The sequence below is a fragment of the Anastrepha ludens genome, chromosome 3 (genome assembly GCF_028408465.1).
Source record: "Anastrepha ludens isolate Willacy chromosome 3, idAnaLude1.1, whole genome shotgun sequence".
Taxonomy (NCBI): domain Eukaryota; kingdom Metazoa; phylum Arthropoda; class Insecta; order Diptera; family Tephritidae; genus Anastrepha; species Anastrepha ludens.
In genome coordinates this window covers 75,327,795-75,345,990 of record NC_071499.1, presented here as the reverse complement: position 1 = coordinate 75,345,990, position 18,196 = coordinate 75,327,795, and the positions used below count along the sequence as shown (strand labels likewise).

Sequence of the window (18,196 nt, the reverse complement as noted above, 5' to 3'; positions counted from 1 at the left end):
TTTCAGTTATGCTCTTGGTAGTTTATCAGCTGTAATATTAATTCCATTCATCAAAAATCTCCATTGAAAACGCTATACGTTCTTCTGGTGAGTACAGAACCGCTGGAATAACCGATTCTACATTAGCATAGCAAATTTTGTTGCGGCGAAAGTATTGGTACCCTTTAGTTTGAGTAAAAGTTACGCAAAAGTAGCACAGTTCACTTCTATAGTAATAGTCGCACACGACTTCCGGAGTATACCACAAGTAAGGAACATAAGCAGTCTTGAATATTTTCTGAAACGAATTAACCACTGTTTTCGTAATATTTTAAAAATGTTTACTTGGTGCGAATAAGCCACAAACGTAACAAAAGATATTTCGAGTCGGGCACTGCATTTTTCGTAAGATGAAATATATAGAAAGACGTTTTCGCGCAACAGAACTTAAAACAATTGTCAAAGTATACGTCTCCTAGTAGCGCAACTGTCAGATGATCGGAACTTCTGGAATCGAATAAGTCATAGAGTTCATATACTTGGTGAAGTGAAGACTGCGGCAAATGAAGCTGCAACACTATCTGGCTTCCTAAGGTCGGCGATATGGAAGAATAAATACATAAACATTAAATTCCAGATAATATATAGGGTTTTTCAATTGGCGCGGGTCGATTTTGGCGCCCTGTGGCAGCCATTTTGTTTTGGTGACATCTGTTAAATCTTTTGTTTATTATTCAGTTGTTTATGCCAAATCATCATGGCAAGTTACAGGATTGAACAGCACGTTCAAATGATAAAACTTTATTATCAAAATGAGTGTTCATTAACGCAAACGTTTTTCAATAGGCGCGGGTCGATTTTGGCGCCCTGTGGCAGCCATTTTGTTTTGGTGCACGTTCAAATGATAAAACTTTATTATCAAAATGAGTGTTCATTAAAGCAAACGTTGCCCATTTTTCGGTAGACGTGGTCGCCCTTCCAATTTCTTATGGCTCATATTGAACCATATGGACCTAGACGACATGTGGTTCCAGCAGGACGACGCTACGTGCCACACAGCAAACGCCATTTGATTCCATTTCAACATCTACCCGCCCTTATTGAAAACCCCATTATAAGGCACTTCCACAGCCCAGCAGTATATTAGCACTGTCGAAATGAAAACACTACATTAGAGAGATTTGTGAAGTAGCAGACGTAATAGATGGCAGAATATCGAACGAACTCATAGGAAGTATGACGTTGAACGGCAGAGAATAATCCACACTAGACCACCCGGTCGGCCACTGCAGAGATGGGACGAATGCTGGATATCCGATTCCACTGAACTACACTAAAAGTTATCCAAATATGTTGTTGTAAACAGGAATTTTCCTAAAGAAACGAAGAAGACGAATGATTTGCAAAAAAGTGGCAAGAGAGTCGCAGAAGTGTTGTATTAAACCACAACTACACCAGATCACTCGCTAAAAATTATTGACGCCTGGTTGGAAAGTGATCTTAAGCACAATGGATTAGCGCTTGACCAGAGCCTAATGAAAAATGGAATTGTAAAACCCTCAATGTAGATAATACTACCAAATTACATCTTCACAATTTTATCTACATTTTTTTCCGCTGGTTGTGTAATAAAGAAGTTGGCGGTAAGCTATGAAAAGGCCCTTTTTGATCATAACAGAAATAATGAGTAATATGGAATAAAGTTGAATAATTATAAAAAAATCTTATTTTTCACTTGTATGTATGAGAAAAACGGAAATTACTTGATTGCCAATTCGATAGTAAAACTCCGGCAACCTTTGTTATTTTTATTTCACATATTTGTATATAATGAACAACGGAAAGAAGTACAATGTAGACCCATTTCACCTCTTAATTTTTAAACAGAAAATATGCCCCAAAGAACAAATATTGTACGGAATTCTGAAAGAGTATTTACTTCCATACATATGTATATATTTACGTAATTCCTTCGGAATATTTCATTACTCTTTGTACTTTTCAATTTTCAGTCTTTCATTTGGCCGCTAGCACGTCCGGCCACAGATGAAGAGCCACTCTTCGTCGAATTGCGCACTCAAACCACAAAGACGTTGCTACGCACTGGTCTCAGTCATGCATCCGGCGGTTTGATGGGTGGCGGTGGGAGCAGTGGCAGTGGTGGCAGCATGAGCGGCATCATCAGCAGCAGTAGCAAATGTGTCGGTCAATATATTGTCTTGATGCAAGGTAAAATCGATTTTAAATTAAATATAAATTGAAAAAACAGGCTATACTATATAAATTTCAATACAATTTTGGGTATATTTGTGAGAAATTCATAAATCGAAGTAGAACATTTTTTTATTTTATTTGTGTTTTTTGGTTTTTGCCAAGGCACATTCATTGAAGGTGGTGGCACTAGACCAACAACAATGTGCTGTATGTTTCATTGTCAAAGCAAAGTATTGAGAAACTAGAAAAAAAAATAATGAAATAAATAACTAAATACATAAATAAAATAAAATTAATTGAAGTTCTTGATATAAAAAGGATAATAAGAAGGAATAGTTCTCATTGGAATAAGACACTGTAACGAGGGTCTATTAATATCACTATTTAGTACGCTAAACGCAAAATACGGACTGAGAATGATCCAAGTATTTTGGACATGACCATGCATTTTTCTGAAAATTGGTTTATTTGTCAGTAAAAGTAAACTGATGTGTTTTTTTTTTTTTAATTTTATAATTTTGAGATTTTTTTTATTTTTTAAGTGTATAATTTAGAGATTTTTTTTATTTTCGAAAATTTTGGTATGCAGTTTCTTAGTAACTATAATCTTTTTAATAATTTTTTCTTGATATTTTTATACATTTTTATTTTATTTTTTACGAATTGTTGGGACAAAATATAAAATTTGTATCCGAAAAGAACATATTTTATCCTAAATACAATAAAGTAAAGGGTTTTCCAATAACTTGTGTTACAGGTGAATTGCGCTACCGAGAGATGATTAACGATTTTTTATGACCGGAATTGTATGGTATTGATCTGGACAACGTTTATTTTCAACAAGACCTCACAGAATGGAATTCGTGTAGCTATCGAGGACATAGGGCAGCCACTTTGCAATTCGGTTATGGAAATTTTCATGAAAGGGTTATTGTTCTTTAAGCGTGGTCGTGGTGGCCATTTGCCTGATGTTATTTCACACTATTAACGGCATACCCTCCTCTTTATAATGAAATAAATATCCGACCATTTATATTAAAAAATAGCATTTTCTTTGAATATCAATAACACCTCTGTTTGGAAAACCCTAAAGTTGGCTTTTTCGGTATCACGGAATTGTTGAGTTCCGCTGAAGCCGATCTGCAGGCTATCGGACGAGTCACAGGTTGCGGATATCGATAAGGTCTTCAGATATTAAGGGTAGCTGTGAATATGTATTTATTTTCAAATAAGCAGTCCCAGACAGATAGCGCGCAGGCATAATGAGTGTATGTTGTCTTAGTTTGGGGTATGTCAAATCTTTCAAAAAATCTACAACTATTATTCCTACTGACAAGGCGAACAAATGCCACCTTCAAATAAGCATTCTGCCCTTGAACACATCTGTCTCGTAGCGAGCGGCTGCCTGTAGGAAATGATCCCACTACGAGGATAGGGATTGTAGGCTAACAACCTATTACACTAAAATCACATTGGTAATGAGACGAGATTAACACTATGCGCCCAGTGATCGGAACGAAAGCAATTAATGTCGAAGTGAGTGCTAAAGATCGCGAAGGGGCACCGCAAACATTCAACTACAACAATTAATGGATGAAGACGCATGTCGAAACGTCGAACCCTTGATGATATGTCTAAAGAGTTGGCGGTAACTGGGTGCCACATCAATTGAAGTGGAGGGATATCGAAAGACGTTTGGTGACGAATGAGATGAGTCTTGAGGTGCAGAAAATAAAAGGTTTTTTGCATCGCATCGTCACTGTCGATGAAAAATGGATATATTGTGATAACACTAAGCGTCGAAAATGTTGGAGGCTGCCAGGTGAACCAGGTCCATCGATAGCGAAAAAAAATATTCATGCTTCAAAGGTTATGTTGTGCATCTGGTGGGATCAGAAGGGTGTCATCTATTATGAACTTCTTAAACTATATGAAACCATCACTGGCGATCGTTAACGACTGCAGCTAATGCGTTTGAATCGAGGTACCAAAGAAAAGCGGGCGGTAGACATGACATGCATGGCAACGCCACGCTGATCGCGTTGCTAAATCGGTCCAGAAATATTTAGAAAGACTGAATTGGGAAATTTTTCTCCACTCGCCTTATTTCCCAGACATTGCACTTTCGGATTATCATCTGTTCCGATCAATGCAGTCAGCCCTTATTGGAGAGCGGTTCACTTCTTACGAGAGCATCGCAAACTGGCTCAATGAATGGATCAAGTCAAAAGAACTGTAATTTTTCGCTTGAAAGATGAAGTAGAGTTGTTGCTTCTATTGATTTGTTTACATAATTCATAACTTTGGCTAAGAAAGGACGGAAACTTATTCCCATACCCAATATATATTTGAATTTGTCGATAAAATTCTTTTAAAGGCAGTTGGGGTAAAATTTAATTACATACAATAGGTAGCTAGATTTTGTTAAAGGTGTCATAGTACCAGATCAAGTCAATCGACTAATATCGCTGCTTATGTCATTAGATGTAACTACCTTCTTTTTGGCTTCGTGATAACAATTGACTGTTATTTATTTGTATTATTTGGAACCTCTATGCGAGTCTGACAAAGATTACTCAGTTACAGAAAGGCTCCTACAATTTAAAGAGTTTTCTAGCAAGACGTTTGATTTTCAAAAAAAATATTTTAAAAGAAAAAATAAATTAATAAAACTAAATGAAATTTCATCTTCTTTTCACTAATGAAATATCTTTACTGACCTTTAACCATTTTTCTTATTTTCATTTATTTCAGGTGTTGCCCACATAACATCAGAGCTCAACGCAGATTCAAGCATCATTGATGTTAATCAAGTGAGTAAACATATTTTTTATTGCTGTAAAGTAAATCAAAATAAAATAAAATTTTGAATGAATTAAACAAATTTCATATCAGGTATTCAGTCGTGCATTGTAAACATTTCAGAAATTTGTTTATTTCCTTAGTATAATAAGAAGTAACCTTACACAATTTTAAATAAATTTCGTAATTCTGAGATGTATGATAGTTTTTTAAAGATTTTTGTTTTTGTTTACAATATAAAATACATAACAATTTTTGTTCACACCGCAACTCGTAACAATTAAACTAACAGGCAGTACAATTTTAGTAACAGAAAGACAATTTTGTGAAGCGATTTCCATAGTGCCTTCCTTAAGTTAACAGCCATCATGTCAGATCATGTGGTTTAATTCGTTGAAGTCGTAGAGTTAGGCCTGAGGTCATGCCTTTGAAGGCTGAGGGAGTGAACTTCTGCTTGTTTTTTAATTTCTTCAGTGACGGTAGAGATCTTGAGGTCACGATGAATATCCTTATTGCGAATGAACGTAGAAGAGATGAGAATATCTCGAAGAATATTCTTCTGAAGTCGTTGAAGTATATTTATATTACTTTGATTGGCGCTGTTTTGTTATATTTGCATATGGAGAGCTTTAATCTTCATCCAATTAGCCACTTCATTTTGTATTATCTCCATTTTCTTGTTCAACGCGAAAGTAGCGTTCAGTTTTTTAAAGTGAAATATTATATTATATGTCTATATTATATGCCTTGAGTAATATCGGAGAGTCGCATGATAAATACTGAAAATCTGCCAAAAATAAAAAACTCAAAGTGATGCTCCGACTTCGTGAACTTTTTCCACCAGAAATCTTCATGACGAGTCAAGGACTAAGATTTTGTCAGATTAAATACAGAATTTGACTGAGAGATTTTAAATTCGTTACAATTTTTCGGACAATCTGCTAGTATCTGAACTTTGGTAGTGTTCAATTAAGCCAAGATGTAAAGCAGGCCACAGATATGTAGGGCAGACCAACTTGCAAAAGAAGGTACCTGTATGCCAGACATAAGTTCTGCAAATCAAAGATGGATTACCGTTAACACCTGTGAAATTGCTAGGCAAACATGGCCAAGGCTAAATCTACGTATATCCAAGAGTATTATAAAATTGAGTAGATTTCTAATTAGGACCTTAGTAGGGGCCCTCTCAGGACATTGTCTCATAGGAAATCATGCAAGGAGATTAGGCGTTTACGCGCATGACTTCTGTCGTAGCTGCAGAAATGAGGAGGAGTTGGACACAATTCAACGCCTTTTTTGCACATGCCCAGCTCTAGCCAGAAGTAGGAACGGATTTTTAAAATCCTACTTCTTAACGAATATAGATAATCTATACACTTTTGGTATCAACAACCTTTTACGCTTTGTCAAAAGCCCAGGATGGTTCAATATGGAGAGGGAAATGTATGTGCGATGCGGCTGCCAAACCTAATCTAACCTAAAGCGAAGAATAAGTTATAGTAAATTTTTCTTTCGAAAAAATCATTTAAAAACTGATCCTGGAATAATAATATATACACAATGGTGTAGAATCAAGATTTATACCATATTCTGTAAAATGTGTGACAACATTAATATTGTAATGTTTTTCTACTAAATAAACTCTTATCTTATCTTATTTCACTAAAAAACTGTACTCGTAGAAACTCAACGTAAAATAAAACTAAAAATACTCTAAATTTTTTTTCAAAATTCACTAAACATGTCAAACTCTTAGACACAATCCCAACCAGTATGCGCCATAATTCAATATGACAGCAATAATAGATATTACATATGTATCTATAAATGTCCTTTAAATTTAAAACAAAGCCTTAAATATGTCCTTAAAACCCAACACCACTAGCCTAAAGTAATGAAATGTAGTAGCAATATTGCAACAAAAACAAAGTGAAGGCTGATTCACATAATAAATTTTGGCCAATTTTCTGTCAATAACTGTCATGAAATTATGTCCTTCCTCTAGCACACATAATGACCGCAAGTGGAAACAAGATGTATTTTTCTGCTTTAGCAACAAAGAAAACTTTGCGAAGCCCAAAAATAACAAAACAAGGCTGCGCAAATAAACCAAAGAAACGTCAAAGGCTACTGGTCAAATCAATAAGTGTCGAAAATGTTTGCAATTTCATTTATTTTGGGAGTAGCAGACGCCTTGTGTGTGGTATATCAATATGAAGGAAGGCAGGTTACTTGACAACCTGAGCACGAGTATATGTGTGCGTTGCCCTGACCTAGTTTATAAGGAGAAAACTCGCAACAAGGCCAGGAAAAAAATTTGACAAAATTACTAAAAAAATGCAAGCTTACATTTATTATACTAGAATTCAATAAGTTACAAAATAGCATACGAAAAATCTGTCTAGAAATTTTAATTAGAAACTGTGTATTAATGAGTATTCAAAGCACAAAAAAAATTGTGAAAAAATAGTCAAAATGTTGGCGTGCTGTTATTTGTCGCGTGGTGTAGTTGACACAATCGACGAATTTGTTGCTGTAATGATGTGTCAATCCATTACCCAACTTCCTTCTTTTTCTTAGCATCACAGTTCTGGGTGAACTATTGCTTCATTCATAACCTTGCGCCTTCTGACTCTATTTAAGCCTTCCTCCTTCCACCGCCGTACGTTTAGCTATTCAAGGTCAACTTCCAAAACTTCGAGCCATCTCTTTCTGTGGCCTCCCCTTCTGCGGCCTCCAACAGGGCGTAATTCAACTACCTTTAGAGTGGTTCTTCCCTTGGGTGTTCTATACACGCGTCCAAGCCATCTTATCCTCTGATATTTTATAAATTTTATCACAGTTCGTATTTTGCTAATACAAGTGGTTCCGGCTAATGAATATATCTAATTCGATAATTACCGTCTTGCAGTCTTACAAGTCCATATAGTGTTCGCAATATTTTCCTTTCAAAATACCAGCTGATTAATGTCAGTAGTTTTTAGCGTCCATAATTCGCAACCATAGGTAAGCACAGGGCGGATCATGGTTTATATCCTTATTTGGATAATAATAATTTAAACTTAAGCAGCTTCAAATTAGTAAAGGAAGACTTATTTGCTGCTAACACCCTACCATTTACTGTCAATGATGTACACTTAATGTCTGATATTTTGATACCCAGATAGGTAAATTCTTGTACACTCTCGAATGCATAGTCTCCGATCAGAAGGTCATCATGTCATAAATCGGAGCTGGATCGGACCATAAACTGCGTTTTCTCTGTATTAATTCTTAGCCCAGTATTCCATATTATTTTTTCTACTTTTATAAACGCACTCGTCTGCATATGCACAAAGCTGGAAGGGTTATTTCGGTTATTGCTGCGTGTAGGACCAGGTTAAATATCAATGTTGATAAAGCGCCCTGTTTTACTCCCGATATAATGGAAAATGACTGTGAGCGCTGTCCTTACACAATGACCTTCGCCGTGATATTTGTTACTATCTTAATAGAAATCTCAATTATTGGGTTGCCTATAGACTGCAGCAAAAATTTAATTTGCCTTCTATCAATGCTGTCGAATGTTTGTTTGAAGTCCACGAATAACGCCGCGTTACACACATTCTGTCCTATGAACCAAATATACCTTCTCAGAAATGGGATAAAAAATAAAAGTACACGTGTATCGGCGATTTTCATGTACCCGTCACAATTTTTTTTTTTTTTTTGTATTTTATAACTTTAAACGAGCAATTCTTGTATGCCTATCTGTATAGCCACACGATCTCAGGATAAGCTTAACGGATTTGAATGAAATTGGGCACACAGATAGTGTATCACATTTCTAGACTTTTCACCTAAGTGTTGCCACTGACAATGTTTCACAGGGTTGCCACCTGTTCGAAATTAAAAAAAAAATGCATGAGAAATGCCGATGTGAATATCAAAAGAAAGGTATTTCACTCCGCATTACAATAGAGATATAAAACCCCGAATTTTTTTATTAATTTTATTATATTAAAATTAAAAATTGTTACATTAAAAATTTTAATGCTTTTAAAGAAACTTAGGCCTTTTATTTTTGCGTTTGTAAGCATTTGTGTCAGTATCGCGACAAATAGACCAACAGTATTCCCCAAGCATATGCGTAATGCCTTGTCCTTTAAAGCGCTTTTCAATAGCCGCAATGCCCTGATGGAATCTTTCGCCATGTTCATCGCTACAAGCTCCTAAATCACCAGGGAAACAATCTAAATGATTGTGAAGGAAACGGATCTTAAGCGACATTAATATGCCCATTCCGCCATATACCGAAACTATTTCTGCAACAAAATTTTTATAATTGTCAGCTCGTTTGTTGCCAAGAAACTGCTCAATAACGGCAACTATGCCTTTCCATGCACGTTGTTCGATAGTATTCAATTTTGATGAAAATTCGTAACTTGCAACTATTTTTTTTATCTGCGGACCACTGAAAACACCTTAAATTATACACATCATTAAAAAAATTAAGTTACTAAAAGCCTTCGTAAAAAAAATGCCTGCATGAATCTTTGCGCCGCTCAGTTTCGGAAAAATATTGCGCAAACTTGCAATCGTCTCGCCCTCACGATCCAGTTTTTTAACAAAATTTGATACGACACCGAGCTTGTAGTGTGTGTAGTGATGGCAAAATGATTTGAGATGGCTGCACTAATGACAGATTTTCTATACTTTCTACGCCTACTTCGTAGCTTGTTCGCAGCTTCCACTTAAATTCAGTGCAATGCTGATCTCTTTTGCGACCTTCCCATGTACACAAAAAGCACTGGTGGGTTGGAAATCCGCGAACACCCATGAGTAATGCGACCACTTTTAGATCGCAGCATATTTTTCAGTTATGCTCTTGGTAGTTTATCAGCTGTAATATTAATTCCATTCATCAAAAATCTCCATTGAAAACGCTATACGTTCTTCTGGTGAGTACAGAACCGCTGGAATAACCGATTCTACATTAGCATAGCAAATTTTGTTGCGGCGAAAGTATTGGTACCCTTTAGTTTGAGTAAAAGTTACGCAAAAGTAGCACAGTTCACTTCTATAGTAATAGTCGCACACGACTTCCGGAGTATACCACAAGTAAGGAACATAAGCAGTCTTGAATATTTTCTGAAACGAATTAACCACTGTTTTCGTAATATTTTAAAAATGTTTACTTGGTGCGAATAAGCCACAAACGTAACAAAAGATATTTCGAGTCGGGCACTGCATTTTTCGTAAGATGAAATATATAGAAAGACGTTTTCGCGCAACAGAACTTAAAACAATTGTCAAAGTATACGTCTCCTAGTAGCGCAACTGTCAGATGATCGGAACTTCTGGAATCGAATAAGTCATAGAGTTCATATACTTGGTGAAGTGAAGACTGCGGCAAATGAAGCTGCAACACTATCTGGCTTCCTAAGGTCGGCGATATGGAAGAATAAATACATAAACATTAAATTCCAGATAATATATAGGGTTTTTCAATTGGCGCGGGTCGATTTTGGCGCCCTGTGGCAGCCATTTTGTTTTGGTGACATCTGTTAAATCTTTTGTTTATTATTCAGTTGTTTATGCCAAATCATCATGGCAAGTTACAGGATTGAACAGCACGTTCAAATGATAAAACTTTATTATCAAAATGAGTGTTCATTAACGCAAACGTTTTTCAATAGGCGCGGGTCGATTTTGGCGCCCTGTGGCAGCCATTTTGTTTTGGTGCACGTTCAAATGATAAAACTTTATTATCAAAATGAGTGTTCATTAAAGCAAACGTTGCCCATTTTTCGGTAGACGTGGTGGCCCTTCCAATTTCTTATGGCTCATATTGAACCATATGGACCTAGACGACATGTGGTTCCAGCAGGACGACGCTACGTGCCACACAGCAAACGCCATTTGATTCCATTTCAACATCTACCCGCCCTTATTGAAAACCCCATTATAAGGCACTTCCACAGCCCAGCAGTATATTAGCACTGTCGAAATGAAAACACTACATTAGAGAGATTTGTGAAGTAGCAGACGTAATAGATGGCAGAATATCGAACGAACTCATAGGAAGTATGACGTTGAACGGCAGAGAATAATCCACACTAGACCACCCGGTCGGCCACTGCAGAGATGGGACGAATGCTGGATATCCGATTCCACTGAACTACACTAAAAGTTATCCAAATATGTTGTTGTAAACAGGAATTTTCCTAAAGAAACGAAGAAGACGAATGATTTGCAAAAAAGTGGCAAGAGAGTCGCAGAAGTGTTGTATTAAACCACAACTACACCAGATCACTCGCTAAAAATTATTGACGCCTGGTTGGAAAGTGATCTTAAGCACAATGGATTAGCGCTTGACCAGAGCCTAATGAAAAATGGAATTGTAAAACCCTCAATGTAGATAATACTACCAAATTACATCTTCACAATTTTATCTACATTTTTTTCCGCTGGTTGTGTAATAAAGAAGTTGGCGGTAAGCTATGAAAAGGCCCTTTTTGATCATAACAGAAATAATGAGTAATATGGAATAAAGTTGAATAATTATAAAAAAATCTTATTTTTCACTTGTATGTATGAGAAAAACGGAAATTACTTGATTGCCAATTCGATAGTAAAACTCCGGCAACCTTTGTTATTTTTATTTCACATATTTGTATATAATGAACAACGGAAAGAAGTACAATGTAGACCCATTTCACCTCTTAATTTTTAAACAGAAAATATGCCCCAAAGAACAAATATTGTACGGAATTCTGAAAGAGTATTTACTTCCATACATATGTATATATTTACGTAATTCCTTCGGAATATTTCATTACTCTTTGTACTTTTCAATTTTCAGTCTTTCATTTGGCCGCTAGCACGTCCGGCCACAGATGAAGAGCCACTCTTCGTCGAATTGCGCACTCAAACCACAAAGACGTTGCTACGCACTGGTCTCAGTCATGCATCCGGCGGTTTGATGGGTGGCGGTGGGAGCAGTGGCAGTGGTGGCAGCATGAGCGGCATCATCAGCAGCAGTAGCAAATGTGTCGGTCAATATATTGTCTTGATGCAAGGTAAAATCGATTTTAAATTAAATATAAATTGAAAAAACAGGCTATACTATATAAATTTCAATACAATTTTGGGTATATTTGTGAGAAATTCATAAATCGAAGTAGAACATTTTTTTATTTTATTTGTGTTTTTTGGTTTTTGCCAAGGCACATTCATTGAAGGTGGTGGCACTAGACCAACAACAATGTGCTGTATGTTTCATTGTCAAAGCAAAGTATTGAGAAACTAGAAAAAAAAATAATGAATTCGCCTTGTTTCTTCCTGAGCTGACAGCCACATGGACACGGCGAAAGAAAAAAAACAACTCAGCTGGGTTACCAACACCACCTTCAATAGATTCGCCTTGATTTTTGCTTTTATAAAGAAACAGATGAGTGTTTAAGTCATTTTATTATACCTATATATGTAACTACTTATTAAATCAGTACAAAAGAGTCTGCTAAAACCCCTTTGATTAACTTGAAAGTTTTACCAACAAAGCTATTTGATAAGTTTGCCGAACACACAAATGCACGTTTCTTCAGAGTGTAAGCAGTATAGATGAATAAAAAAAGTATGTATATTAGAACAACATGATATCGTGCAACTCAGACAGCAAACTGACAAACATTCTCTCAGATCTGATGATTTCATATGCTGCGTAGCGCCCTCCTGGAACGATTTAGCTTTCAGAGCATTGGCATTGATGCGTATTGCGAGAAACCAAAAAGTCACGAGATAATTGCAAAGTATGGATTAAAGAAGCCACCGATTTGCCTCTAGGAGAATTGTCAAAATATATTTTAATTTGCACAACTGGTCTAGCAGATAATGGAGAAGATCTTTACAGCCAAAAAAGCAACAGTTATTTTTTTTTTCTTTAATATTAAACAGAGTAATATCTGGGCACTCGATCTTTCTTGGGCATCTTCAGACTTTTCCGTGGATATTTGACAAAATAACACCTCTTATTGGAAAACCGTTTATGATTGATGCTTTAAAGAACCTATCTATTCAGTCCATAAGTTCGTGCGTATTTTAGCCATAATTTCACTTTTGCACGATTTTTGCATACAAAAAATTATTCGCGGAATATAACGGAACTATTTATATTTTCTTTGATATATTGTGCATTCAACAAGTGATTTTAATCGCGGATAGAAGCACGTGTTGTTAAAAAATAAAATGGAATCTTCGAACACGTATAAAAGGCATATTTTGTATTTTTTTTATAAAAGTGGTAAAAATGCAAGAACTGCTGCTGCAGAAATAAACACTGTTCACGGTAAGGATACCGTGAGTGTAAGGACTGCGTGAAAGTGGTTTTCAAAATTCCGAAGTGGTAACTGCGACGTGGAGGAGGCCCCGCGCGCTGCCCGAATTTATGGAATGATCTGATATGTGTAAAGTATTCGAAGACTTTATGGGCTAAGTGTATGTTTGCAATTTGTTGCTATGAAATGTAGCATACCTTGGGCTTCGGCCAATTTTATGTGTATACCAACAGACATAGATCTTTCTTTTTTTGTGTTGAAGAATTACTTCTTTAAGTGTAGCGACTATGACATTGTTATCAATTATTACTTCCTTATTTGCACTATAATTAGTACGAGCCTACAAAAACAAATATCATAGAAAAAAATAAAAAAATTCACTGAACAAATTCTTCAAATTTGTAACAAATAACGCGAAATGCATATCTGAGATATGATCTAAGATTGCGCCCATTATTCACATTGCCCTAATAGTCAGCACATCAGCGACACATCAAATGTTTATGCAAAAACCTTTTTGTGCGTCGAAAAGTTGTTCATCGCTGATAATTTATTATACGTTCTCCCATCTCCTAAAACATGGTTGAAAAGGCCAGAAGCACGAATGGAAAAAAAATTAACAAATATGAAACAAACAATTTGGAGACATACAAAGAAGATACGAGCTGCCGCGTTGAGTGATACTTAATAAAATATTATATATACATATATTATATATATAATTGGCGCGTACACCCTTTTAATAAAATATTAGCAGAAAAAAAAATTACAGTAGGTTGATTCATTTATCAAAATGATTGCGAAGTGAGATTTTTCGGCTTGGTTTGCCAACCCCTTTGCTATGCTTCACCTCACTTCGCATAACTTTTACATGAAAATTCTTTAAAATTTTTTTTTTTTTTAAATTCAGACGTCGATTTTCTATTTAGATAATTGCGAAGTGAGATTTTTCGACTTGGCTTGCCAACCCCTATGCTCCACTCCACTCCCCTTCCCTTTACTTTTACATGAAAATTATTAAAAAAAAAAAAACCAGGCGTTGATTTCCCACTTAGATAATTCTACTCTCCTAAGCTAAATCGCACAAAAATAGTTTCTAAACATATAGGCGTGGAACAATACTTAAGAACGATGCATTGGCAAACATATATGCTCACCTTTTACAGCACCGTTTACGTTTCAATATATTGTATTACATTTATTGTCAAATGAAATGCGTTCATTTATTTATTTCTCTTGATTTTTTGCGTTTTAGGAAAACAGGAACACTAATATTTTTATGAGAAATATACTTAAGAACAATTCGGTCTTCGTCCAAAATTTTGTGAATTGTTTCTGTTTTATGTTGTAACTGGTAAGTAAGAAAAAAACAAAGTTTCCGGAATATTCCTTCAGCACTTAACTTCAGTTCAAACGATTCAATAATGACGAAAAGGAAAAGTTGCACTTCAGCTCTTTGAAAAGCAATCATAGAGTTACTAAAGGCCGGATTACCCTCCAGTGCTATTTCAACACAATTAAATGTTTCAAAAACGATGAAGTATAAAACAGTAGAAAACCCGCCCAGAAAAAAGAAAGCACGAAAGATTATGTATTAGCCACATTGATAGGATGATCGTTAGATTGTCTAAACAGGATCCCAGGAAGAATGCTGTTTACATCTATTGAGAAACCTTTGTTCAACTGGAAAAGCCAATAACGAAAAGAACAGTTGCGCTTTAACTGGCAGAAATAGGGCTTCACGGTCGACTGGAACAGAAGAAGCCATTGGTAACAGCATCGCAACGACAACCCCGAATTGCATTTGTTCAAGAGCAAATATGCGGACTCAAAATCAGTGATGTTATGTTTTATTCCGCGATGGAACGAAAATAAATAGAGTTGGTCCAGGTGGTAGGAAATACATTCAGCGTCCATAATATGCAGCCTTTGGGCAAAAGTTCATCTCACTAATCCTAAAGCACCGAGGCTCAATAGTGGTGAGGGACTGCTTTTCGTGGAACGGTGTCGGAATACGGCATCGTATTGGAGGTAATATGGATGCGGTCAGGTACGCTCAGATACTTCAAAATGTAAAACTACCTTATGCGGAAGAGAATTTACCGGCGACTTGGAAATTATAACAAGACAATGATCCGAGGCACACTACTCTTGTGAAAAAAAAAAATCCAAGACAATTTGATCACTGTTCCGGATTGTGCATCTTCGAGTGCCGACTTAAATCGAATAAAACATCTTTGAAATGCCATAAAAATGCACACAATACGCAGAATATCACAAAATTGTATCAGTTATTTGAAAAGGCTAAGGCAGCATGCGAATCCATTCTGGTTGAACGTTTTAGGTGCCGTACAGCAAAAAGCTAGTAAAAAGGATTTTCAACAAAATATTAATGTACACTTTTCCCTTTCGCCTGCATTTTGTATGATTTGACTCATATTTTGCTTCGTTCTGAAGTATTTTTCTCGTAAGATTTTCGAATTGTATTAACTTTTGTACGTGAAGTAAAAATGTGTATGTTAATCTCAGATAATATGAGTGATAGTGGTTGAAAATATTTTAAATTTATAAAATAAAAAGTAATATGCTAATCATTTAAGGGTACCCGGTGGTCTAGAGCACGAAAATTTCACCTATTCTCACGATTTTTGTTTTTTGCCATGAAAAATTAAAAAAACGATGTTTCAACTTTTTGGGCTAATTAGTACGTTTATTGAGCATAGAAAAATTTTTTTTTTTTACTTTTGAAACAATATTTATTATTATAAAAATGCCGCTGAAGATGACCCTCTCGAAAAATCGAACCCGGACGGCGTAGATGATTTCGAGAATTCTACTCATCTGAAACACAAAATTCAAAAAGATTCTGAATCAGAAAGAGTGCAGTTATGTACGGAACTAGAACAAATCGAAAAACGAAAAATTGACAAAATGGCGCACTTTTGAAAAAAAGTTCGTGAAATCGGGGTTTTTCACTAGTTTTTTAGTTTAAAAAATAGGAAATTATTTAAATAAAATTCCGACGATAGCGATACATGTGAGCAACATATCCAAATTTCAAGTGATTCGGTTGAATAGTTTTTTTGTTTTCAACCCCGCCGTGCCGAAAAAAGTCGTTTCGAAATAAATGAGTTTAGAGTTTAAGGTACAGGAGCGCGCGCACCGCTCCCTACCTAGCTAATGGGCTGTAGAAGCTATAATATTGGGAATTCCCGAATTAAAATTTCACAGTATATTCTAATGGTACTACACTTTCGAAATATCGAGAAAACAAAAACATAATTTTTTGAAATTTCTAGACCACCGGGTCCCCTTAAGTGATTTTATTGAAAAAAGTTTCAAATTATGAGAACTGGGTATCGTTCTTAAATATTTTTCAACGGCTGTTTCATGTTTCAAAAACTCTGTGAACATTATAAATAATACATAATTAGGCAATGCAAATTACCATATTTTCAGAAGTGAACCACTTACAAGAACCCTTACACGTACACGCACACACATGCACATACAAATTTTCCCATTCAAAGTCCTTGAGGCGGGCCATGTGCTGGATTTAAGGCTGCCATCAGCTAGGGACAAGGTCAATGCAAAACTCACCACTAACATGTAAAAACAAAGAGAAAAAAACAACAGTTGTTGCTTTTGCTGTTGCTGCTGCTTTTCGGCTATTTCAGCAAATGATTTGTTGTTCGTGTTTTGCTGTTTAAAAATACCTTTGCTTTGTTTACGAGAGTATTTATTTGCCATTGCAGCAACAAATTTGAGTACGCCCTTGTCACGCACACCTAAAAAAACTGCTTAGTATTTGTGTAATGCACTGTGTATGGATGTATGTACGTACGTATGTATAAAAGTGCATATATACGAGTATGTAGGTCAAGAGCGATATACTATACGGCACGGAAGCAACCGGCTCTGAGAGGGCAAAATTGATGTGCTGGTGCAACTGGCTGAAACACCATTTCATGAACTTCATGAGCATCGTACATGCATACATACATACGTACGTACAAATACAAGCTGGTGTGGTAAACCATGATGATGATGATCCTGATGGCTGAAAAGCCACTGATAATGATTAAAATTTTCTGTTTTGCCGCAATGTTTCTGCTCCAACTCAATAAGCTTTTGCGTTGAAGGACAAATGCAACATTGCTTTGAATAATTTAAATTGGAAAGGCACGCAATGTCGAGTTTCGAGTTTCGATTTGTGTATTTAAAATTGCGCTACTGTACTCAGCTACTATTCTCTCACTGGGTGCTCACGCGCGATAAAACTATTTTCCATGGAGCACTGTGGTTTTACATTGCCTTTGACGCCACAACACGCCTGGCCAATGACACCTCGCAGCTCCGAGCAGGGAATTAGAGAAAAAATTTACAAAATATACAAATTTAGTTCATTAGTATGCATATTTTACACATAATGGTATTAAAGTTCTTACACAATCGTTTGAAAATTAATAGCAAAATGCGCAACAAGAATCCTCTGGGAAATGCGAGAAAATTTAAACTAATGACACCGTGATCTGTTTTTATATAGATGTACCCAAATCACTTTTTACGCAATGTTTTTTTCACATGATTTTCAAGTCACATTCCAGTATTTACCAATGTATTTTGTATACAAAATGTTTGTCCGTGCTCGCATCGCAAAAAAATTATTCTAAACAAAACACAATCCTTATATTAAAACCTTTGGAAAAGATGTCAAGAATTGTATGAGCAATTTGAGCAACCCAAAAAAGAAAGTCGCTAATGTTAGGCTGTGGTAATAATCAACAGAAGCCATTAATAACTGACGAAATTCTTTATTTGATTTTTTTTCCGGCATTAATCATATATCTGTCATACTGACATCTAGTACATTTTTTAACAATTAA

At 35.8% G+C, this 18,196-nt stretch overlaps 1 protein-coding gene across 1 annotated transcript in view; it reads left to right on the top strand.

The window, feature by feature from the left end:
* LOC128858223 (otoferlin-like) overlaps window positions 1-18,196 on the top strand; it is a 192,099-nt gene that overhangs the window by 23,201 nt on the left and 150,702 nt on the right. Inside the window, exons 3-5 of the mRNA XM_054094303.1 lie at window positions 1,992-2,208; window positions 4,948-5,006; window positions 11,840-12,056. Coding sequence (XP_053950278.1) covers window positions 1,992-2,208; window positions 4,948-5,006; window positions 11,840-12,056 — 493 coding nt within the window. The remainder of the gene's footprint in view (window positions 1-1,991; window positions 2,209-4,947; window positions 5,007-11,839; window positions 12,057-18,196) is intronic.